The sequence below is a fragment of the Meleagris gallopavo genome, chromosome 1 (genome assembly GCF_905368555.1).
Source record: "Meleagris gallopavo chromosome 1, MGAL_WU_HG_1.1, whole genome shotgun sequence".
Lineage (NCBI taxonomy): Eukaryota > Metazoa > Chordata > Aves > Galliformes > Phasianidae > Meleagris > Meleagris gallopavo.
The window spans coordinates 168258833-168282144 of NC_139404.1; the positions used below are offsets into that span (position 1 = coordinate 168258833).

The 23312-nt window shown below is 42.5% G+C and overlaps 1 protein-coding gene across 15 annotated transcripts; it reads left to right on the forward strand.

Annotated features, from left to right (window-relative positions):
* Window positions 1-6999: 6999 nt before the first annotated feature.
* LOC100540211 (phosphatidylinositol 3,4,5-trisphosphate 3-phosphatase TPTE2-like) lies at window positions 7000-23228 on the forward strand. 15 transcript variants are annotated; one of them, XM_019612116.3, is made up of 19 exons: window positions 7000-7132; window positions 7865-7933; window positions 9707-9784; window positions 11248-11295; window positions 11961-12122; window positions 12449-12568; window positions 14269-14368; window positions 15144-15207; window positions 15644-15708; window positions 16191-16251; window positions 16472-16553; window positions 16635-16723; window positions 17911-17972; window positions 18839-18919; window positions 19668-19773; window positions 20388-20485; window positions 20820-20915; window positions 21384-21454; window positions 22952-23228. In XM_019612116.3, the coding sequence occupies exons 1-19, from the start codon at window positions 7068-7070 to the stop codon at window positions 23052-23054; spliced, it is 1620 nt and encodes a 539-aa protein (XP_019467661.1). In that variant the 5' UTR covers window positions 7000-7067; the 3' UTR covers window positions 23055-23228. The 15 variants fall into 15 exon arrangements, with proteins under 15 accessions (XP_019467661.1, XP_085072059.1, XP_085072060.1 ...); XM_085215933.1 differs by having other exon boundaries at window positions 7039-7182; XM_085215934.1 differs by having other exon boundaries at window positions 7039-7182; window positions 7868-7933.
* Window positions 23229-23312: the final 84 nt, after the last annotated feature.

The following is a 23312-nucleotide window of genomic DNA, read 5'->3' on the forward strand; positions in this document are numbered from 1 at the left end:
ACGCCCATGTTCTGTTCAAGGCTCCAGTGGTGATAGCCTCGACAATGTCTGCATGTGAAAATCCCGGTCAGCTGGAACATGTTCCTCGCATACCTGTTTCATGATGAATTTATTTGCCCAGGCTAGAAGAAGAGTCAGGAATACCTGAAGTACTGCAGAGCCACGAGGTTGAGTTCCCATGAGGCAGCTCAAGCAGGGAGACATGTTCCTGCACCGCTTCACTGGCCCTGAGGTAAAACAACCAAGTCATCGTACAGAACGCGGGCAGCGTGAGCAATAAAGCGTCCTCACAGATGTTGAAGTCTCTAGGCAATAGGGCTGTACATTTTCTTTTTTTTTTTTTTTGTCTGAAATACACGTGCTTCACACACATACTGCAGTGCAAATTCCTGTTTAGTTACTTGGAAGGAGACCAAGTTCCCTCTTCATAAGACACTCAGTGATCTTGTCAGCAAATAATAACCATTTCATTAAATAAAAACTTCCCCACCCTGCTTTCTTCTTCCCTGCTTCCAGCAAAAGTGTGTAGGTGCTGAATAACAGTCATAAAAAAACTACTATTCATACATTAAATGCACAGCCAGCACAGCAAGAATGTAAAGCAGTGGACAAAAGTGAACAGAGGGGCTCTGGGACAGCTCTGGATATTCCTGCAGCTGTGGTGTGCTGGGCTCCCCCAGAGCTGCTCAGCATGAAGACATGAAGATGACACCCAAAGGACATTCTCCTTCCCCTAGGCATTAATAGAACATCATTGCTGCTGGAAGACAGAGGTGGCATCCCCAAATTCTCAGGACAAGTTTTTCTCCCAAACAAGTTCCTGGCTGTTTGTTTGTTCTTAAAGCAGTAAGGAAGAAATGAGCCAGCTGCTCCAAGGCTTCAAAGGAGTTACAGACTTGAGTTTTCACAGCAAGAGTCTGGCTACCTACCCGCACCCTAGGAAAATTCAGAGTAATCCAGAGCCAGATCCAAGCAAAACAGCTCATTTGCACTGAACCCAGGTGCTCCATGCATTTGCCATTATTTCTGTGCCTCTCCACCACTTCCCACCTTCCATGAACATCTTGCTCACTGGAAGAGACAACAAACCAGTGTTCTTTGTAGGCACTGCAGGTGTGCAGGCGGCGGCGGCCTGCAAGCTCTCAATGAGCCAGCTGCTATGCATTTTCTGGAGGAACGTGGGCTGCTAGGGTTTTGTTGTTTTTGCTTTTTTTTTTTGAACAAAGTTAATTTATGAGGTCTGAAACTTTTTTTTTTTTTTTCTTTTAATCTAATGATAAAGGACTTCAACAAAAGTATGATAAATTTAAAACATCGTGATGACGTCAGCCACTGTAGTTTCAATCTATGAAATAACCGAAACCAGGACATACGTATTAAAAGTTTGTGGTTTGTTAGCAAGGAATAACCACAGAAATCCATGCACAAAGGAATAATGGTGGCAGACCTTGAAACATGCCAGATCTGAATGTTTTGATAATGTTCAAAGAGCAAAGACATAATTCATCTAAGAAGTCTATATGCGGCCTATGAGTATCTAATGGGTTGATACAACAAACATAATTAGTTCCTAAGCCCCTGAGGGCAAGCACAGGTCTGAGCCCATCTCATTTACATCAGGAATAGCTGTACAAAAGCGAATTAGTCACAAGGCCAGAGGGAACATGTGGATAATCTGCGTGATCTCCTACCTACCTCAGGTCAGAGAACTCCCCTGACCTAACTCATTCCCATTTGAACGGAAGCATCTCTTTGAGAAAAAGATATTTTGTTGTAAAATATTTGGTGTTGAACAACAAACCACAGACCTTTGCATGATCTTTCACTGCTTAATTACTCTCATTGTTTATTATTATTATTATTATTGTTATTTGCCCTGAGTCAGAATCTGCTGAGGCCCATCCTCCAGCCTTTTATTCTCAAGATGTCTTACCCTGTAAGCCCTCTTCTGCCATATTTGTTTTTCTCTGCTTAAAGCCAAGCAACTATGAGCTCTGTGCCTGCCTCCAATTGGGAAAAGCAAGAGCAAGTTCTACTCCTGTGCTGATTCCATTCAGAGTTGCTTAATGCAGAACTCACACAGAAGGCTTGAAAGAGCTTTGGCTGGTGTATGGTGGACTCAGGGGCTTTACTGAGCGGGTAACGCAGTACTCCTCTGCCTACATTTGGGATCCTGATCTGCCCCATTAGGAGCAGACACAGAAGGCCAGAACAGCCCAAGGCATGCCAGAAGCAGAACAGCATGTTCTGAGGACCTCTGCAGTCCAACAGCAAAGTGCCCAAAAAAGCTTAATATCCTGCAGGATTAGGCAGCTGCTAAACAAGGATCTTTTCACACCAAGATTTTGATGCTCAGAGTCTGCTTTCATCCCCTTTTAGTTCCCTAGATGTTTTTTCTGGAACTAGCCTGACCAACAGTGCTAAGTCATCCCTTATCTTGGATAAGTTGCCTAGCTTTGAGCTCTTAGACTCAGATGTGATGAGCTACACTTTAGTCATTTGCTCACATCACGGTTCTTCCTTTTTCTTTTTAGAGTTATGGCTACCAGGACTAGAGAACTGAGAGAACACAGAAGCAAAGTAGCTCCAGCAATGCACTCAGCCTCACATCTTTCCTATTTGTGGATCTAAGAATCTTGTTATGCATTTTGCCACAGAGACATATGGAAAGACCACCTGCAGCTGATTACTCCCTACTGCTAAGTCAGGTTTTTTCAGTTACTTGCTTTCACAACACAATCACTGGTGTTCTAAGTCTGATCTGCCCTTGGTTTTAATCACTGCGGTCAGGATGGCTGCGATTTGCAACACATGAGAAGTTAATCAAGAAATGCTCATGAGCTTTATGACACATACACACATTTCTCATTCAGGTGGCTAATGTCTCTCAGTGACAGTGAGACTATAAGATGACCAAGGATATTTTTTTTCTGAAAGATGTTGCATTGTTCCTTCAGGTCTGCAGGCTGCACCACCCTGAGGTCCTTCGTTGTGAGACTGACAGTGGATGTATGGAATGCAAGCTCTTCATTCATCTTCTCTTACCACATGTTACAATTTAATCAGTGCTTGGCAGCAGTTCTTGTAACTGACCGCTTCTCCAAGCTCTGTGTCAGCTGAAAACTTTATCACTGGAGGTTTTATTCAGGGGCATAGTTCAAAACAAAACAGCCCAACACAATATTAAATAGAAGACAACACCCAGTCCCTGCAGAATCTCTTTGGGAATGAACTGCTTAAGGACTGTTCTTGTTTCACAGTTATTTTAAGATTAGTGTGCAAAGTTTTCATTAAAGTCGTGTGAATCACATTGATTTCACACCCTTCAAGCTCTGTAATCAAATACAATATTCTAGCCAGACAGTTGTTCACAGAAGCAACAAAATACCTGTATTTTATCAGTAAAACTTGCAATCCTGTTTTTGAAATATCAATTTATTTGACAGGAATTATTTTTCATAATCCCATGTTGACTGACATTAGTAATTATTACTATCACTGAGCTTCTTCAATATTCTATCAGTTGAAGCTTCTGTCTACTCTTCTCTTATTTTCTGAGAGCCAAACCAACCAAGCTAGCACCATTAGGTCATCCGATCTATCTGCTTTGGATACTGGCACTGAGTTGATCCCCCTTCCCCTCTCCTTATCTCCATACTTCTGTTATCCCAAAACAGAATAAAAAGCTCGTTATTTTGCTTGGCTCTCTTTCTTACAGGTATCAGATATAAATGATCTGTACCTACTTATCTTGACATCTGTCAAGTTAAGAGATTCTGTTTATCATGCTTCTCTGTTATTTTTGGAATTTAAAATACGTCATCACCTCTCTGAGATATACACACTTCATCTTGCTCCTACCCAGTATAACTGTATTATTTACTGAACATTTCTATCTTTATTTTTTTTTTATTTTGTTGTCAGTTCTGCTGTTTTACACCTATGAATAATCATCCAGGGATCAGAACTGGATTCTGAGGGGTTTTAAAATGTCAGTATTATGAATTAAACAACGTAATACAATGAAACTGATTTACAAGCCTTGAATTTAAAAAACAGAATACTTTAAACGCTTCTTTTTTATTTTCTGTTTCATGAACCTTGGGTCATGTTTATACATCCTTTCTCCACCAGCTGAGAGCTTGAAAATCAATTTTATTAAAAGCTAAATGTGGTGTTTTTACTTTTGCTTTTTGACTTCAGAAGTCGTAGTTTTAAGAAAATAGATTGACCATCAGGAAACTCATGAAGATACATCAGAGCTGGCAAACCTGCTAGAGCTATAGGATTAGCTCTACTGAAAGCAACAGTTATGGTGCAATCACTGGCAATAAATGAGAGAAAAACTCTTTGTTTGTTTGTTTGTTTGATTTTTATTCTAAGTGCATCTGCATCCTCTAGGAAGTTGTTATATTTTTGGCCCTCGTATTCAGTCTGAGTGCCAAACTGGAAGCCTGCCAGCCTCCAGCCCCTGCTTAGATTGATCGTTGTAGGTTGTTAGTGTAAAATCCACTTCAACACCCAAACTGCCTTCACAGTTTGGTGCTTACAAGGCCCAGGAGAAAAGATACCAAATGCCCAGATCTGCACACTCTTCTGTGATACAGTCCTCCCCACAAAGGTGTTCCACAGCCACCAGATCCTGCTGAAAGGAACTCACAGAATCCCACAGGGTCTTCAGGATCAAACCTGTACCAAATTACCTGCCGTATGTAAGGTTATTTCCAGAGTTAAGAAGTTAATCTAATGCTTCTTCTCATCATCCAGCTTTGATCCATGTTTAGCTGTTTCTCTAATTATTTGAATACCCAAAATGTACTTAGCTCATCGCTGACTAGCACTGTCTGTAATAACTACTTTTTCACATATTTATAGACCTGAAGGGGAAACTACTTATTCTGATGTCCAGAAATGTTCCACCTTCAAACACTTATTTTCATTAAGGTTGGAAAATATCACCAAGATCATCTAGTCCAACCACCAACCCATCCCACCATGCTCACTAATTCGTGTCCCTCAGTGCCACGTCCACACAGTTCTTGAACACCTCCAGGGATGGTGACTCTACCACCTCCCTGGGCAATCTGTGCCACTGCCTCACTACTCACAGAATCACAGAATGGCCCGGGTTGGAAGGGACCTCAAGGATCATGAATCCCCAACCCCCATGCCACAGGCAGGACCACCAACCTCCCCATTTAATACTAGACCAGGCTGCCCAGGGCCCCATCCAATCTGGCCTTGAACTCCTCCAGGGACGGGGCATCCACAACCTCTCTGGGCAGCCTCTTCCAGCACCTCACCACTCTCTCTGTATAGAACTTCCCCCTGGTATCCAACCTAAATCTTCCCTCCCTCAACTTAAAATCATTTCCCCTTGTCTTGCTGTTATCTACCCTTTCAAAGAGTTGCTCTTTCTGAGAAGTTTTTTTTATCTCTAAGGGTTATAGGAGAGTGACATAATTCAGGCAAAATACTGAAAACAAAAATACTGAAGCCTTCAAGAAAGGTTTGTCCAGCAGTCCCTTACTCAGTTCTCGCCTTGAAAATGTGATTTTCTTCGGCGAAGGCTGCTGCTCCCTGCCTCACCTGCCTGTCCAACCTTGCAGCTGTGGAAGCAGGACCCAAGCGCTGTCCTGGAGCTCCCTCTGCTGCTGAGCGTGCTGCAAAACGCTGGAAAAGGGCAGAGTTGGCCCTAGCGTTAGCGAGAAGCAGGTTTCTGCCACAAAGTGCTCATGCTAACGGGCTGCTTGTAGATAACTCGACTTGTGGTAAGGGAGCAGCCATGTACCACGTGCTGCTTCACAGGATTCTCAGGGATGGAGTGATTCAGCCCAACTGCACGGGCTGAATGTCACAGAATAACAGAATTTTTGGTGTTGGAAGAGATCTCTGCAGATCATAGAATCCAATCCCCTTTAAAGCAGATTCCCTACAGCAGGCCACAGAGATAGAAGTTCAGACAGGTCTTGAATATCTCCTTTGAAGCTCAGAAAGCAAATGGTATCCTGGGCTCCATCAGAAGAGGGGTGGCCAGCAGGGAAAGGGAGGTGATTGTCCCCCTCTACTCTGCTCTTGTGAGGCCCCATCTAGAATACTGTGTCCAAATTTGGAGCCCCCAGTACAAGAAAGACAGGGAGCTGTTGGAGAGGGTCCAGAGGAGGGCCACTAAGATGACTGGGGGGCTGGAGCACCTCCCCTACAAAGACAGACTGAGGGAGCTGGGCTTGTTCAGCCTGGAGAAAAGAAGGCTGCAGGGTGACCTCATTGCAGCCTTTCAGTACCTAAAAGGAGCCTACAAACAGGAGGGAAATCAACTCTTTGAAAGGGTAGATAACTGCAGGACGAGGGGAAATGGTTTTAAGTTGAGGGAGGGAAGATTTAGGTTGGATACCAGGGGGAAGTTCTTTACAGAGAGAGTGGTGAGGTGCTGCAGAGGCTGCCCAGAGAGGTTGTGGATGCCCCATCCCTGGAGGTGTTCAAGGCCAGGTTGGATGGGGCCCTGGGCAGCCTGGTCTAGTATTAAATGGGGAGGTTGGTGGTCCTGCCTGTGGCATGGGGGCTGGGGATTCATGATCCTTGAGGTCCCTTCCAACCCAGACCATTCTGTGATTCTGTGAAGGTGACTCCACAACCTCTTTGGGCAGCCTGTTCCAGTGCTCTGCCAGTCTGACAGTAAAGTTCTTCTTCACATTCATATGGAACTTTCCGTGTCCCAGTCTGTGCCCATTTCCCCTTGTTCTGTCACTGAGCACTACTGAAAAGAGCCTGGTCTCATCCACTTGACTCCCACCCATTAGATACAGCATTGGTAAGATCACAGAATCATAGAATGGCCTGGGTTGAAAAGGACCTTAATGATCATCTAGTTTCAACCCCTCTGCCACAGTCAGGGTTGCCAACCACCAGACCAAGCTGCCCAGAGCCACATCCAGCCTGGATAAGATCCTCGCTCAGCCTTCTCTTCCCCAGGCTGAACAGCTCTAGGGCTCGCAGCCTTTCTCATACAGGAGGTGCTCCCGGTCGCAGCGGAGGGCAGAGGCGGGCGGCGGAGAGAGGCCGTCGCCATGGCAGCGGTCGGGCCCGGCCCGGGCCAGGTGCGGCCCCGCGGCCCTTTTAACCGCGTCCCGAGGTAGGGGCCGCAGCGCTTTCCTGCTTCGCGGTTCCGCTTCGGCTCGGCGGGTGAGCGGGGCTTCGCTCGGGAGGTGGGCAGGCTGTCCTCAGGAAGTTTAACGCAATTTTCCGCTGAGTTCGCGGGGCGCCGGGGGCGGGTGTCCGGGCTCGACTTTGAGCTCGGAGGCGGGTGGCCGTGCTGAAGTGAGGGCGCTCGGGGAAGTTCCCGGGCAGGCCCCGCCGGAGGTGGCCGGGGCTACGGCTGGCGACGACCGGGGTTCGGCCCGCGGGGCTTTACTGGGCGGGGAGTGCCGGGGGCTGACCGGGGCCGGCCAACAGCCCGCCTGGGAGGCGCCTCTCTCCTTAGCCCGGCGGGTGAGGCTGTGCCGGGCGGGGCTTCGCAGCCCGGGATCGGACGAGCTGGGTACAGCAGCCGGGGGTGAGGTGTGGGCATCCCGTGTGCGCTGCTACCCGAGTTCCTGGCTTTGCCAGCCGGAGCAGGGGACGGGTTGGAAGCGGGGAAAAGATCGTGCCGAGATAACAAAGCTGTCGTCTCTTGTGCGTGCTAGATGTGCTTGGTTGTGGTGCTGAGCGATGGCTCCTCTGTGCTTCCTCAGCTGTGAGGGAAGGGGCTTGAGGAGGGAGCACAGGCCCGCCCTCTCATAACGTATAGAACTAGTATAGGCAAAAATGTGACTACTCCTTGCTGCTTGTACTGCTATCTAACTGCATGTGCTTCTCTTAACGCCAGCAGAGCAAGAAAAACCACAATGACGACTGTGAGGTATGAACAGGGGTCAGAGCTCACTGAAGCTTCGAGGTGAGTGGAACTAACTGCACTGGTGCACGAGTTCAGAGCTGAAGTGTGCTGCATGCAGCCTTCTGCCTAGCATTCCTTACTTTGTTGAACGTGATGAAGAGGAGATATGCCGTATAAACTTCAAGCACTTCATGCACGGTCTCTGTTTTCTTCTTTTTTCTTCCACCCTGAGAACAGTGCTTCTTGAGGAGTGATATCTCTGATAGGAATGTGCTTTTGTGCTGGGCTTCTTACAAGTAGTTGAGAACTGTAATGAGGAGGTACAACTATCCTGCCCTGGTTTGTTAAGTTGAGGGCAGTAAGTCTTGCTTTCTTCTAGCTTTTGGGAGCCACTGTCAAGTTGTTCTGTAGTTAGCATATTGCTCTGCTCTCCTTATAATCTTCCAGTCTGATGCTCACTCTAACTGTGAGCAGTTAGAAAAGCTCGTGTACTCTTTAGACAGTACATAAGTAGGAAATAGGTTGTAGTATGCCTTCATTTTCTTGTCTTCTTCCTTGTGTTTGAAGACTAGATGTAGGATCTTGTAGCAGAAAGCTTTTTCTAGTTTGGGCAACGGTTAGATGTAAAGTAAAGCTATCTGCTAGGGAAGCATTATTCAGATCTGAATTACTGTGTGAGAGCACAGTATAAATAGTGTCCTTGGGCTTGGCTTCTGTTTTTTTCTTATGTTAGCCCAAAACACTACTGTAGCTCTTTCTTATCTTATTTCTCTCAGAGTAGAGGATAAAAAGCTGGCTTTAAGTTCCCTTCACTTGTATACAAGTACAAGCAAGTGATCTGCAGCAGGAGTGCTATTGCAGCAGTAACATCCTAAAAAGTGTTTCAGCCCACGCTAAGCAGATAACTCTGAAGTGAATGTCCTGTGAGAACAGCTGGGAAACAGAGCTGAATGGTCACATATCTCCAGAGCCTTGCTTCAGTTTTAGGAACAGAGCAAGCTTGCCAGTATCTGGAGATACTGGAGCTGGGAAATTACCATGCATATGGTTGCTTCTGTGTGAGTACAGTGATGCCAGAGACAGAGCCACAGCAAACACTGTGGCTGTGCTATTATACAATACACTATTTCTGTGCAGTAAGTTAAAAATGCAAATTGTTGGATTTGACTATTACGTTTGACTTTCTATGAAGTCATCTTGTGGTATTCAAAGCATTTCAGGTGGCAAAACAAAATCCTGATTTTTAGGAGACTCTTCTGAGGAAGTTATGGTGAGCAGCAATTGCAAAAGTTTTCAGCTGCTGCTGCTGCCCTGGTCTTCCAGTTTCCGGTCTGGTATCCTGCTCAGCACAAAAACATTGCTGTGCTATGGTTTCTCCTAGCAAGTGTTTTATGAACAAGTACTTTACTGTAGTAGTGTTGATGTTTTGTTTTTGTTTTTTTTTTTTTCCACTTGAATTTTGCACATGCATGTTTCCAGCACTTCCAGAGTCTGGACTTGTCTCAAGTTCTTGACAGACTTTTGGATGCTTTACTTCAAAGTCCTTTATCTTATTACTTAAAATATCTTCCCTTCCTTCCCCGAAAGAGAACTTTGGTAGATGGATAGTTAAGTGGAACTAGGTCAATGCAAACCAAAGGCTTCTGTTGTGCCAACATATGGAAAGCCTTTCTTCCCCTAGTACTACTACTGTGCTCTTGCCCAGGTTGCTCCTTGCTGCTCAGCTGACAGTAGTTAATGCTACTTTATCTGAAATAATGAAGGGTAGCAATATATGAAGTTGACATCTGTACTGGTATGTGATTTTTTTTTTTTGTGCTGTTCCTTTGCCAGCTCTCCAAAAGCAAATGAGCCCACGATAAAGATTGATGATGGTCGTGATGAGGATAATGAAGAGGACAGCTGTTCCAAGTAAGCTAATGAGACACTAAGTGCTTAGTTTACCCCCCCCCCCCCCCCAAAGTGAAAATGCCTGAGCCAAAATGAGAAGGCAGGTGGTGTGCTGAAGTTAGTGATAAGCCTTAATTATTTTGATACCAGTGCACTGATCTTATCCTGATCAGTACCTTGAAGCTGTACATCACTTGATACCAAGATTTGCTCTAATGTATAACTGCATGCAAGTTCAGGAAGCTTCTTAATACCTATGGAGATGAAAGCTCAGTTCACCAGTTAGCAACAAATCTGTCACAGAGTGGAAAATAGGTAGTTCAAACTGCACTGCATACATGTTCTCCCAAAAGAATTGGCTTGGGAGAGCACTGAGGAAATGCTGGTGAGAGAATCAGGTGAATGAGCATCTGGAGCAAATGGTAAGCATCATCAAGAATGAACTGTTTGAACCTGCTCATGATCAGTAAGAACAGTAAGATTAAACCTGTTGTCTCAGTTCCTCTCTCATTGTCTGAAATTGTATGAATTCAGGTCAAGGTGCTTAGAAGTGCATTTCATAAAGGCTTAAGCTAAATATGCAAGCAACTCTTGTGCCTTTAACTGATCCAAGATGTTTGTAGGCCAGATTAGAGTACCTTTTTAGTGCATCCAATAAAGGTGCTTGTCCTTGGGCTGTGGAAGCTGAAGTCTTCCTGTATACTATACCTATATCATAGGGTTAGCTGGACAAAGTCACAAAATAATGTAATTATTGTTTTCCTTGCATCCTGGGCATTCATCAGTGTGAGGAGAACCTTCCATATGCTACGTTGCCTTGAAAATAAGGCTTATTACTTCAGTTACAGTATTCAGTTTTCCCATCCATGTTAAGGATGCAGCACCTTTCCGTCTCAAAAGTGTAGCTGTTTACTTGTTCATATTTTGAACTTTAAACTTCATAATGAGGAGTATGGACTAAATCAGTATGCCCATCAAAATGCTTCCTCTTCACTTCAAAGATACTCAGCCTTGTCTTAAACTGGATAATGAAGTTAAGGTCTCTCACCAAGTGAAATGTAATGCTCAAACTACTTGTTTCCTTTAGGGTAGTTTTGATGAGATTGAGGTGCGATATAAATGACTGAGTTGATGAATGTTTCCTGTAACATTGGGTGTCTCCAATGGTGTGGGTGGTGATGGGGAGGTACAGTAACCATACATAACAGGACAAATAGGACAAATATGTGAACAATACTGACAAAATAGTACTTTTTTTTTTTTAAGGTTGTAGCTGATAAAATACCTCTTGTTTGAGTGATGAAAGATTTCTTTTTTTTCCAAGCACTGCCTTAATGTATTTGCTTCATGAATACAGCTGAATACTCTCTTATATCAATGACACAGTTCTGAAAATAAAAAAATGAACTTCAGTAACAGTGCTACTCTGGCTTAATCAGTAGCAAATTGTCACTTGTCTTGATGCTGATTCTCTTTTCTTGCAGTACCATTAGGAGAAAAATTTCCCCGTTTGTGATGTCATTTGGATTCAGGTAAAAGATTATGCTTGTAATGATGTGGGAAAGAGGGAAGTAGTTCTTTTTATTGTAGGAACTCTGATATTTGTTTGAGCTTCTGTCTGGGAAGTACTGAATCTACCTCCTCCAGCAAAGGGGAGGTTTCTTTGAGAAGGATGTCTTAAACAGGTGTCTGTGTTCTCCAAAGAGAATGGAGAGCTGGAATTGTGTTACTGTCATTTATTGGCATAAGAGTTCTTAATGTTGTACTAAAGCCTGTGGCAGCCAGTTGGTCTTCTGTATACAATCTAGGTGCTAAAAGAGGGTGAACCATTAAATATGGTTATTTCTCAGGGACTGCTCTTCCTTACAAGTGGGAGGGAAAGCGAGGAAGCTGGAAAGCAGCACTGATGCTTTTGTGCCTTAAAGCATTCAGGTTTCTATCATACATGGATAGATATGGGATTATTAATAACTACTGTTGAGTCTAAAAACATACAGTTCCATGTGGATGGTATATTCTGTGCAGATCACTTAAAAAATGCAATTTGAATCTCTCAGCTGTAACACAAGCAGCAGGACTCAATCTCTGTATAAGCTTAAAATAAAAACCTAGATTTGTAATCTCCAGTTTGTATATACCAGTAATTATTTGCTGTTTCTAAAGGTAACTTGTATATGTATATTTTTTTCCCTCACAGAGTATTTGGGATTGTGCTTATCATTGTGGACATCATAGTGGTGATTGTGGATCTGGCCATCAGTGAGAAGAAAAGAGGCATTAGAGAGATTCTTGAAGGTGTTTCCCTGGCTATAGCACTCTTCTTCCTCGTTGATGTTCTCATGAGAGTGTTTGTTGAAGGGTAAGACATAAGCAGGAAGAGCAATACTTCAAGCTTGGAACGATAGGCAGGTTGACTTCTCATAAAGAAGAGCCTCATCTTCTCTTGGCTGTGTTTGCTGGCTGTTACTGTTTCATAGGCTAATCTGTAGAATGCTTTTAAGTGCTTGGAAATGGCATTGGCTTTGCTATGACTGCTCTCATAATGGGTCTTTTGTGCTTAACTTTCTAAGAAAAGCTTTTTTTTTTTTTTTTAATAGAAGAATCTGTCCCTAGCTCTTCCCTTCCTGATCAGGGGAGTTTTTGTTACATCTGTAGAGGCATCTATCCAAAACTTTTTTTTTCCAGCTTCAAGAACTATTTCCGGTCCAAACTGAATACTTTAGATGCACTCATAGTAGTGGGCACTCTGCTAATTAATATGACCTACTCCTTCTCTGACCTTGCTGCCACAGATCAGATGCCAAGGTAAGAATGGTATGACAGTGTTAAATGTGATCTTTCCATGATGGGCAACCAAGAATGTTTTTGGGCATATCTAGGCTAGATGAGTGCATGCAAGATGACAAATACGGCTGTGATAGTATTTCACAGTACAGAATTCAAAGCAAAGTCTTCCTATTCTTTAGGCTCACAGTTCTGTTGTATCTTGACCATGTCTCAAAGGCAGATATGATCCAAACATCTACTGGTGTAACTAAAAGTGAGTGGTGGGGGCAGAGGGCTGTTTCTGTGCTGTTCTATGCTGTTGTGGGTTGGTGTGCAAGTCCCTTGTATTCTGACTTGATGGAGCTTTTAGGACAAGCTCTGGTGCGACACAAAAAAAGTCATGCTGGGATATTCAGCTGGGACCTACTATCTCACCCATGCAACTCCTGAGCTCTCCATAAGACTTCTGTTGTTAAAAGCTTTTCAGTCCAGCTCAGATGCTGTAGACCTGGCCAAGTATCAAATTTTGAGATAATGGCCTTCCCACCTAATCCTCCAGTTGCTACCACACAATCAAACTAATTCCCAGTAGCTTACCTGAGCCTTTGTTGCTTTTCTTTCCTCGTGGTTCTTCCTTCAGATATGAACAGCATTCTTAAAATCTGTTCAGACTGTTTGGAGACTTGTTGTCACCCACAGAAAGCACTCAACTTGTTGCCTCTCTGGGCTGCCACTGAAATCTAACTTGTCATACATCACATCCTTCCATCAAGGGGTGTCTATTTCTAACCTGGTCTAGTTAGTGTGGATTGGAGCAAGTGTCTCTTGACCAATAAAAGGATGTCTGAGTTGGGTATCTACTTGCAAACTAATGCTTAACTAGCTGCCTTTGCAAAGGGCAGAGGGCAAATTCTTCATGCAAGCTGTGGTTCAAGCAGAGGAGAGGGGCTCTAGTGTCTTCAATCCAGTACTAGGTCATGTCCTTGTATGGCTTCTAGTTCCAGGGAATTCCTCTGAAACAATAGCAGAGTTATCTTGGACTAGAAGGGAGTTAGGGAGAAACTGAAACTTACCAAGCTTCTGGGGCAACTCTGTGTATTGACTTCCACAAGCTCTACGTTGGTAGAGAACTGTGGGTATTTACTGAATTTCTTACCTTAGGTATAACAGGACCTGAAACATGTATGTGCTCCTTAAAAATGTGTGCTCATGTATCTCCTTAAGAAACAAGTGCTAGTTTGCCCTTGTCCCTAAGGGTGCGCTGAAGCAACTCCCCCTGTTTCTGTAGAGTTACTCACATAAGCATCTTGCCTGATCCAAAGTTCAGTAGGAGTTCAAAGTTTCTCAACTAAATTTGTCAAATTGTTGACTGATTAAAGAAAACGTTTCTTATTGAAGAATGTCTAGCTTATTTAACTTCTTTTCAGCTTGTTTGTCAGGTGGCTGGTTCCACTTAAGTGTCAAGGGATAATTGGCAGTGTTAAGGGAATCTGTTGCTTGCTGAGTGGAGATAGCTGAGAAAGTTCCTAGAATAGACTATGGGATTTTCTAGTTCTGTTACTACTTCAGAATATGCATCCCTAGCACAATCAACAATAAAACTGTGGTACTCCAGGCCTTGGGTTTTTTACATGAAACAAAGCTTTTTTTTTTAATATTCTCTGAAACAGCTTTTAAATAATTTCGAGCTTTACATTTAGGCTCAAAACTTCTTTTTCCAATTAATCTCTTTCATTTAGAATGGTTACCCTCCTTCGAGTTCTGAGAATTGTCATCTTGATAAGAATATTTCGCCTGGCTTCACAGAAGAAACAACTTGAAGTGGTAACCAGAAGAATGGTAAGCTGGCCTAGTAGTATATCTAGGCAGCTGTTACTGTTCCTTTCTTCAGGCAACTGTCAAAAAATAGCAAGCAGCAAATCTGTCTACAGCATGTTGATCTGAAACTGATAACACAGCAGAAGCAACATGTCTGTTCTGTGTCCTTGATGGGGTATTGCAGTTCTGCCTTTGACTGCAGTAGAACTAGTAATTCTTGCCTCTAGTTGAGCAAGAATCTCCTTGACCTACAAAGGCAGGGTATCAGTGATTGTGACACTGTGGTGTGTCTTGATAATTGCTGGCTTGTGTGGTGCACGGACTGCAGGTCCCTCTTTGGCTGAGGAGAGGTTGGTAGAAAACAAAACAGCTCATCTGTTAGCTGCATTAAAGCCCTATCTGTTTTAAATGCCTCTTACTTAGTACTCAGGGTACTACAGTGGAATTTGGAGTTTTGAGTTCAACCCTTTACACAGCAGTAAATACCTAAATATTGTGCCCTAATCATTCTCTTCCTTTCATTCAGCTCCCAAACACTGAAGTAGCAAAGACCCATTCATGTGCTGTTCGTGGAGAATCTGCAGTGTTTTTTCACTTCTATACATCAAGGCAAAAATTACTTTAGGTAGTAGGAGATCACTCAAATAACACAATCCCAATGCTGTGAACTCTGCAAAAATAAAATGAGGTTCTGAAACATGACTTGGCTTCAGAGTCAGGGTTTGGTTTTTTTCCTACTAATAGACAACTGTTGATCTGTGTCATTCTCTTGAGAGACTGCTCCATTTTTTTACAGGTCTCTGAAAACAAAAGGCGTTACATGAAAGATGGCTTTGATCTGGATCTCACTTATGTTACTGGTTGGTAGAAATTCTATAACAACAGATGAAACTTCACAGCATGAAATTGGCTACTAACACTGAAGTAACTACTGCTTTCAAGGGTTAGCCTTCTGGGAGAGAGGTTTTATGTGCTATAGGTAGTGATAGCAGTTCTGAGGCCTGGGGAAGCTATGTAACTACTGCCTAACTTACTGGGGTGTTTTGTCCATGGTGGCTGGCACTTACTGGTAACTAATCCTTCAGAAAGGTCTATTAGCCTGCTCTAGCTGTGCTAACTATGGGAGTGGGGGAGAAAAACTCTTGGAAATGGTTAGAAATGGTTAGGTGCTTTTCCTAGTGTACTCATAGGGTAGGAATTGATTATTCCATGATGATCTCAGTCAAATTGTTCTTGGACTTTGGGGGGGGTGGGCTGCCTCCATGTTGTTATTTCTGATTGCTGTTTTCTCCACAGATCGTGTTATTGCAATGTCTTTTCCATCTTCTGGGAAGCAGTCTTTCTATAGGAATCCTATAGAGGTAAGAATCTCTCATTACCAGGTTTAGTATTTCTAAATGCTCTTTCACTTCTAGGTGAACTAGAACTTGCATGTGAACTAACTTGTATGTGGGTTACACTATTGAATCCTAGTCCTGAGCTTGGCTGGTCAGGATGATTTTATAGTGATCTCCCCTGTGTTGTGTTGCTGTGTTTTAGTCTCAGATTTAGTCTCAGATAAGATGCATCTTGTAGTGTGAACAGACTGATGTTCTGATGTCTCTCCTCTTGAGGAATCTTTCAGTGAACCAAATAAATTCTCTCACAGATGATGTTTAAATGCTTATCATCCACTTAGAACTGTGCTGTCTGATACCTTCTACATAAATATGTAGAGTAAGGAATTGAATCACAGTCATGCTTTCTCAGAATTGAGACAGGAATTTGAACTATTGGGTTGATGGAAAGGCCTCTTCTTCAAGGACAAGAACACTAATTACTTTGAATTTTCTTGTTACTTCAGGAAGTTGCAAGGTTTTTGGACACCAAACATGCAGACCACTATAAAGTCTACAATCTCTGCAGTAAGTATGTTTTGTTGCTGACTATTGAAAGACTGCTAAAAAGAAAAGTATCACTTCAAGGTGTGGTGTTGATGCTATCAGATCTTCAGGAACTTAAAATCTATCAAAAGGACTTAAATGCTATTTTATGCTCAGATCAGCAGTCTTGTATCATAAGCTACTTTCACTGTTGCAAGCTTTTGTTGCTCTTCCTGGTGTAACACCAGCTCTTACTTTGTAGGTGAAAAAGGCTATGACCCTAAGTACTTCCACTACAGAGTAGAAAGGATCTTTATTGATGACCACAATGTTCCAGCATTACAGTGAGTCTTGTTAATGAGTGTTTGCACCAGCATAATTTTTCATGCTTTTGCTTTGTCTGCACTAATTTTCTTCTTATCTAGGGACATGCTGAAATTCACTACCAGTGTCAGCGAGTGGATGAATCAAGATGAGAAGAATATCATAGCAATTCACTGCAAAGGAGGCAAGGGTAAGGCTTCTTCTGCAATTTGTGGCATACACAGGTTGTACACATTCTTGTTAAACTGAAGTCTGATACTCTGAACCCATCTATTCTATGATTTAACTTGTCAGATTGTACAGGCACTGTGACTAGCAACAGTGTAATGCTGTTTAGTGTTGCACACCTGTTCTGAAGTAGTTTTAAGAGATCAGCTGCCATTTTATGGAGGGAGCTAACCTGAATTCTTCAATAAGTTCCTGCTGTCCTGACCATCCTGGTAGGAGGGACTGAGGACAGGGAGCTACTAACATTGCTACTAGCAATTGTTAAGTTGCTGCTTTAGCTTTGTGCCAGCCACTGATCCATACTGAGTATTTTGCACTGCAACATAACTTTGAGCTGCTGAATTTCTGTGGGGGGGTTGTCCAAAGTACTGCTGGATCCTTAAGACACATAAAGCATTGAGAGAGTACATGGTAGATTTGTGGGAACAGGTTCTGTGTGAGCTCCTGCATAAGATGACCTGTGGGTGCTATGTGTAATCTGTAGTAGTGCAGGAGCTGTTGAAGTACATTAGTAGCTGTGTGAACAAGCCCTGAAAGCTTCTGTCCCATTTTTAGACGCAGCATCAGGTGACTACAAATTCTGGTTCACTTGAACCAGATGTCTACAAAAGCCTTTTCTCCACAGCTGGAAACTTATCTTAGAAGGTTTAGTGAAACTGAATGCTGAACCTACCTGCAGGCCAAAACCAGCTTGAAGAACAAGGGTAGGGAGGGATGATGTGGCTTCAGGCTTGAATTTGAGACCAAGATTATACTGGAGACCATGTGCTAGTAGTCCTGGTGCTGCCTTAGTAGGGCTGAGGGAGGGAAAGATGGAGTGGAGAAGTTGACTTGAGACTCCAGCTGGCACTGACTGATGCTATAGTGTGACTTGGTAAGGTGTGCTTGACTCTCACCACTGCTAAATAGAGGATGCAGTTACTGACCAATTAAATACCTTAAATAATACCATAAAGAATTGCAGGGACTGCTTTCAGTAAGCAAGGTAACAAACTACAGTGTTTTATTCTTTTCAGAAATGCAGGTACTTGCTTACTTGTGTCCACTTATTTCCTGTTACCTCTATTTCAAGCTATGAATTCATTTCCACAAAACTAATTCTCAAACCTTTGAGCTCATATAACTCAGTTTCTCTTACTTCCAATACAGGTAGAACTGGAACAATGGTCTGTACTTGGCTTATACACAGTGACCAGTTTGAGAGTGCAAAGGTAAAAAAAAAAAAAAAAAAAAAAAAAAAAAACTAGCTTTTATTTCTGCTTCTTTCAATAGTCAGAATATCCTCATTAGAATCTGCTTACTTGGGGAAATGCATTGATATTATAAACTAAGAATATTGTGAGAGTCTGTATTTAAAAAAAAAACAACAAAAAAACAAGTCTTACAGCTATGTGAACTTTCTGTTTAAGACTATTCCTGATCAGGGAGTGTGGCCTTGAAAGCATTTCTTTAGAACCTTAAGCATCTACTTCAAACTGTAGGTGGCTTCTCAGCATGCACTACTAAAGCAAGCCTCTGTTTAAGTAGCCTGTAGTTGTCTTCCCTACCCTCCTTCCAAGGTGTGTAAGGCATCAAGAACTGCTTGTGGTTTTATTTTGATTGCTAACGTTACAGCAAGAAGCCTTCCTGAACATTCTGGGAAAAGGGAGATCAGCAAGTGTGCAGTTAGAGTAGCCATGTTCTTCTGCTTTGCTCTACCAAATCTCTGATGCAGACTCAGAAACCTGGGTTGCAGAAGGCTCAGGTCACTATAGGTGATCTGTGTGGAGCATGTATCAGTTTGGCCACTTGCTTTTCTGAATTTAGTGTAGATCTCCACAAACCAGTGTTCAGCTTTCGTCTGCCACAGGTAACTTGAGAAATGTGTATGGTTCTACAATTGCTTAAGCATGTTGCTTTCCTCTTTCAAAGAGTTAGGAAGTCAGCTACAATACCTTCTAGGCAGAAGGTAACAGAGAAAGTTGTGTATCTTTTTCTGTATTCCTTTGAAATTCATTAGTTTAACTCTGCTTTGTGCTATCCTCAGGGAGGGGAATGGTGGTGAGGTATTTTTCACTCTTAAAATCTTCCTGTATAGGAGAGTTTGGACTACTTTGGGGAGAGAAGAACTGACAGAACTACAAGTACCAAATTTCAAGGAGTTGAAACTCCATCCCAGGTAAGTTTGAGCAGGTTTTGTTAGTTTGGCTCATTACCCTAGCCTTGTGAGCACTTAAACAAAGTGGCAGAGATGTAGCAGCTTCAGAGATGTAGGTTCCTACTACTGTACCCTTTTCTTTAGGGATAGGACTATCAACTGGTGGGGTTGCATTGCATCTTTCTTATATGCCCTTGTTACAGTCCACTTCTTATGCTGCTTCTGAGTGCAGTATTAAATGTGATTTAATCTGGGCTCCCACCCTTCTAACACAAGGAGACCATCTAGTGTTTAAGGTGAGCCAGAGCAGGCTGCCCAGAACCATTCCTGATTAGATTTAAAGCCTCTCCACAGATCTTGATTCACTGTGTACCGTGAGATGAAGCTGTTGGCAGAGGTACTCTAGTTGCTGGTATAAAATAGAATGGAAGGATAGTTACTCCTCCAGTTGGTGTTTCTTCAAAGTGAAAGCTTCCTAGAGCTTTTTAAGGGCCAAACACAAAAAAGTTCCATGCTTTTTGCTGATCTCTAGAGATTTCTTCTTAAAACACTACGTATAAATACTGTTTAGAGATAAATGTAAAGCTTGTTTAGAGCTTTAACAACCACATGCTTAAACTGTGGAAGGAAAAAGCAAATGGCTTAATTTCTTCTAAGCCTTGGACTTGAGAGAAGAACTCAGTGCAGACCAACTTAATTCTTCTATCTGGAATTAGTCTGTGTGAGATACAGAAACTGCATAATGTATCTGGGTTTTTTTGCATTACAGAGTAGATATGTTGGGTATTACGAGATCCTGAAAAACAAGTATAACTTCAAACTCCCACCAGAGAGACAACTCAAAATAAAAAACCTCAAAATCCACTCTATACATGGTAAGAACTTCTTGAATTTGGGCCTTTCTCTATCTGGTGATGGTTTCTTAGCACAGGCAGCTGATCTCTGTACTGTCTCTTATTAAGCCTGTGGTAGGAATGTAGACTTACTCTGATTTGAGAATTTCAATGGCACAGATTTGAAAACAAAATCTGAAGTGCAGTTGCCTTGTTTTGTCACTTCCTGGGTATGTGGTCAAATGGTGCTTTTTGTGCAAGCTGCTGTTTTGGAAAAGGAATCAATTATCAAGTAGGATTAGTGGATACAACTCAACATCTGGAGCTGCAGTTTCTCAGCTTGATATACGTAAGTTTCTGTATGTGTGAACTGCTAACTAGTACTAGAAGGTTAGTTTTATTTTTTTCTAGGGGGCCTGAACTGCTGTTCTTGTTTAGTTGATAGAACTACACATCTGCTCCTGCTCAACTAATAGGATTCACTGCTGCTTCAAAATAGAGCTCAGACTCTGGAGCTCAAGCTACCTTCAGGGTTTGAGTTCTCTGAAGTCTGTAGCAAGGCAGTTTTGAATAAGATTGATGTACTTGGTTTTGATTTCTGTTTAGTTTTCAGCAGATGTTTGTGCTCCAGTTTAATGCAACTTCTTCCTTCCTAGGAGTTGGGAAGGGCAATGGAACTGATATGAAGGTGCAGATAATAATGAAAAAGCAAGTTGTGTTGGAATGTGCGTGTGCCACACAAGGAAACTGCAAGGTGAGAGTATGAAACTGTCAGCTGAGTCGCAGAAGCTGGATATCAACATAAAACTGTCTAAATAAATAGACAAGTATGAACTTTTGTTAAAAAAAAAATATGCAACTTCGCTAAGCCTTAGGAAAAATAGTGTAAGGTAGTAAAAAGCTTTCCTAGAAGTCATTTGAATGTACTAGATGGCTCACTCTGATCTGAGAAGCTTAAATTGTTGGCTAATATTCTAGCACTGCTATTGTATTTATACACAATGAATTAGTAGCTTATGTTGTCATCAATTGACCTTCTGTCTCTGTGGTAGGTCTTCATAAACGTAATATTTTGCTCTGTTACCTAGCTCTTCTTTGATTCTGAAAGTGACTCTGTAGTCATTGGCTTGGAAGACAGCCCTGTTATAAGTGGTGATGTGAAAGTCAGATTTGAATCTAACTCTGTAAGTACAACAGCACTAAGATCCTCATTTTAACTTGAGGAGGGGCAGTGATGCAAATGCCAGCTGGGTCTTGGCTGGCTGAGCTCTGTGGGGCAAAGTCTGATTTTTGTTTTTTTTATTTTTCTTCCACCCTGCTGACTTGTGTGGAATGGACCCTTCAGGGCCAAACAAGAGCTGCTGCAGTGAAGTGAGAACACAGCAAGTGTTACTGCAGCAGCTTGTGCAGATGGGGTGGCTGTTCATGCAGAACAACTGAAGCATCTTAGCTGAGTACCTGCTGCTTCTGATATGGGTCTTATGTTAAGCTTGGATAGCTAGGAACAAATTGAATGAAAAATGTGATCTGGGTGTGATATGTCTTGTTAAATGTACTGATTCTAGCACCTGGTTTTGTAAGTTAAACTACTGAGGATAAATGGGTACTTGTGTCTACAGAAATCATTCCTTAAATGAAGTATTTACTTTCAGGATCTTCCAAAAGGCTATGATAACTGCCCATTTTTCTTCTGGTTCAACACTTCCTTTATTGAAAATAACAGGTAAGTGATCACAGTGGATGCCTTCAGAACCTGACTTCTGGTGTCTGAACAGAGCTGACAGTTACTGAACACAGAGCTGAGAGCTGAAACAGAGTGCTAACCAAGCCAGTCTTAGCTTCTGTATGGCTTTCTGATTTCTGGTTCTAACTTGTGAACAGGTAGTTGGCACGTGCTTGTACTGTGCAAAGTGGTGATGGACTAGGCTGTGCAACTAGATGGACTTCAAGGTCCCTTCCAACCCAAGCCATTCTAACCTACTGCTGGGTGGACAGGGTTGCCACCCAGCAGCTCAGGCTGCCCAGGACTGCATCAAACCCAGTCTTGAGCTCCTCCAGGGATGGGGCACTCAGTTTCTCTGGGTAGCCTGTGCTAGTGCTTTACCACCCTCTGAGTAAAGAATTTCCTCTTGATATCTAATCTGAATCTCCCCTCTCTTTAGTTTAAAATCATTCCCCTTGTCCTGTCAATTATCTTAATCCACTGGTTTGTTTCCCAGCACTCTACTGTTAATAATACCTTTTTTGTTCAAGGTAGTTAACTATTCAAATGTCAATAGCACAACTGACTGAGGCTGGAACTTGAATTTAGCAGCTAAGCAAGGCAAATATTAAAAGCTAAATATCAATGTTTTGGATCCAAAAAAAGCTCTTAACTTGCTAGTTCTCATGCTTTTGTTAAAAGTTAAACTCTTGTGGGCTTGTTGTTGAGACCAGAATTCCTGGAGGAGATCCTGCCAGCAAAGGCTGAGCTTGTTATCTTGCTAGGGGAGTGATAGAGAAGTAAAGAGACTTCAGCTGCTTCTGGCCTGCCTACTGAAATGGGTAGGTTTAGATAGCAGAACAGTGAACTTAAAGTATCGGGTATAATTACTATTCTTTTCACAACTATAAAAAAACAAACAGTTCTTACTGAATTTATCCTGTCAGTCTGAGGAGAAATAGCCTTGAGTTATAACTCTAAACTTAATGTGCTAGGCACCAATGCACCTTGCACCTAAACTGAGATGGCCATTTACGCGAATCTAGCAGCAGGAGGAATGTGTGCCTGTTGTCATGTAGCTCTGCAACAGTGTTATATCAAAGGTGATGTGCAGGTGCTATCAGGTGATTGCTAGAAATGAATTTCGTAAGCATTAAAGGAGAAGGGGTGGAGAGAACATGGTGGCTGAGCTTGACTGAATACTAAATCAAGTGCATGCCATGAGGTCGGTTATTAACCAGGTGCCTATTCCCTTGAAAGACCTTGAGCTGGACATAACACTCACTTTACTGTAACAGTTGTGTCCTGTGTGGAATAGACCACAAATCATCAGGTTGGCTGTGTATTTGTGAGTTGCTTCATGTCCAAATCCCCATGCAGGTTTACCTAATGTCTGTCTGAACTTAAGATCTAGGCCTGTAGTTAATACTCTGGAGCCAAACTTCAAGTCTTGTCCACAATCTTAATGGAAAAACATTCCTCAGGTCCTAAGAAATACTACTGGATTTTATCTTTCAGACTGTACCTTCCCAGGAACGAGCTGGATAACCCTCACAAGTCAAAAACATGGAAAGTCTACAGTGAGACATTTGCTGTAGAGATGAATTTTACTGAGCTGTAAGGGAAAGCTGAAAGAAGGAAAATACTTAAACTCATCTTCTGTCCTGATGATGCCTTGCTGCTTCAGTGTAGTGAAGCGGTCTCACTTTGGTGTACTTAATGTTGTACTTAATGTATTTCTATGTAGATACAGCTTCTCAAATAAACTGACCTGAAGTTCTGTTGTGCAGAGCAATACATCTCTCAAGTATTTAATGTCATGCAACTGTGATTTACGTTAATGTGCTGATAGATCTGCTGGAGATCTATGCTAGATCTG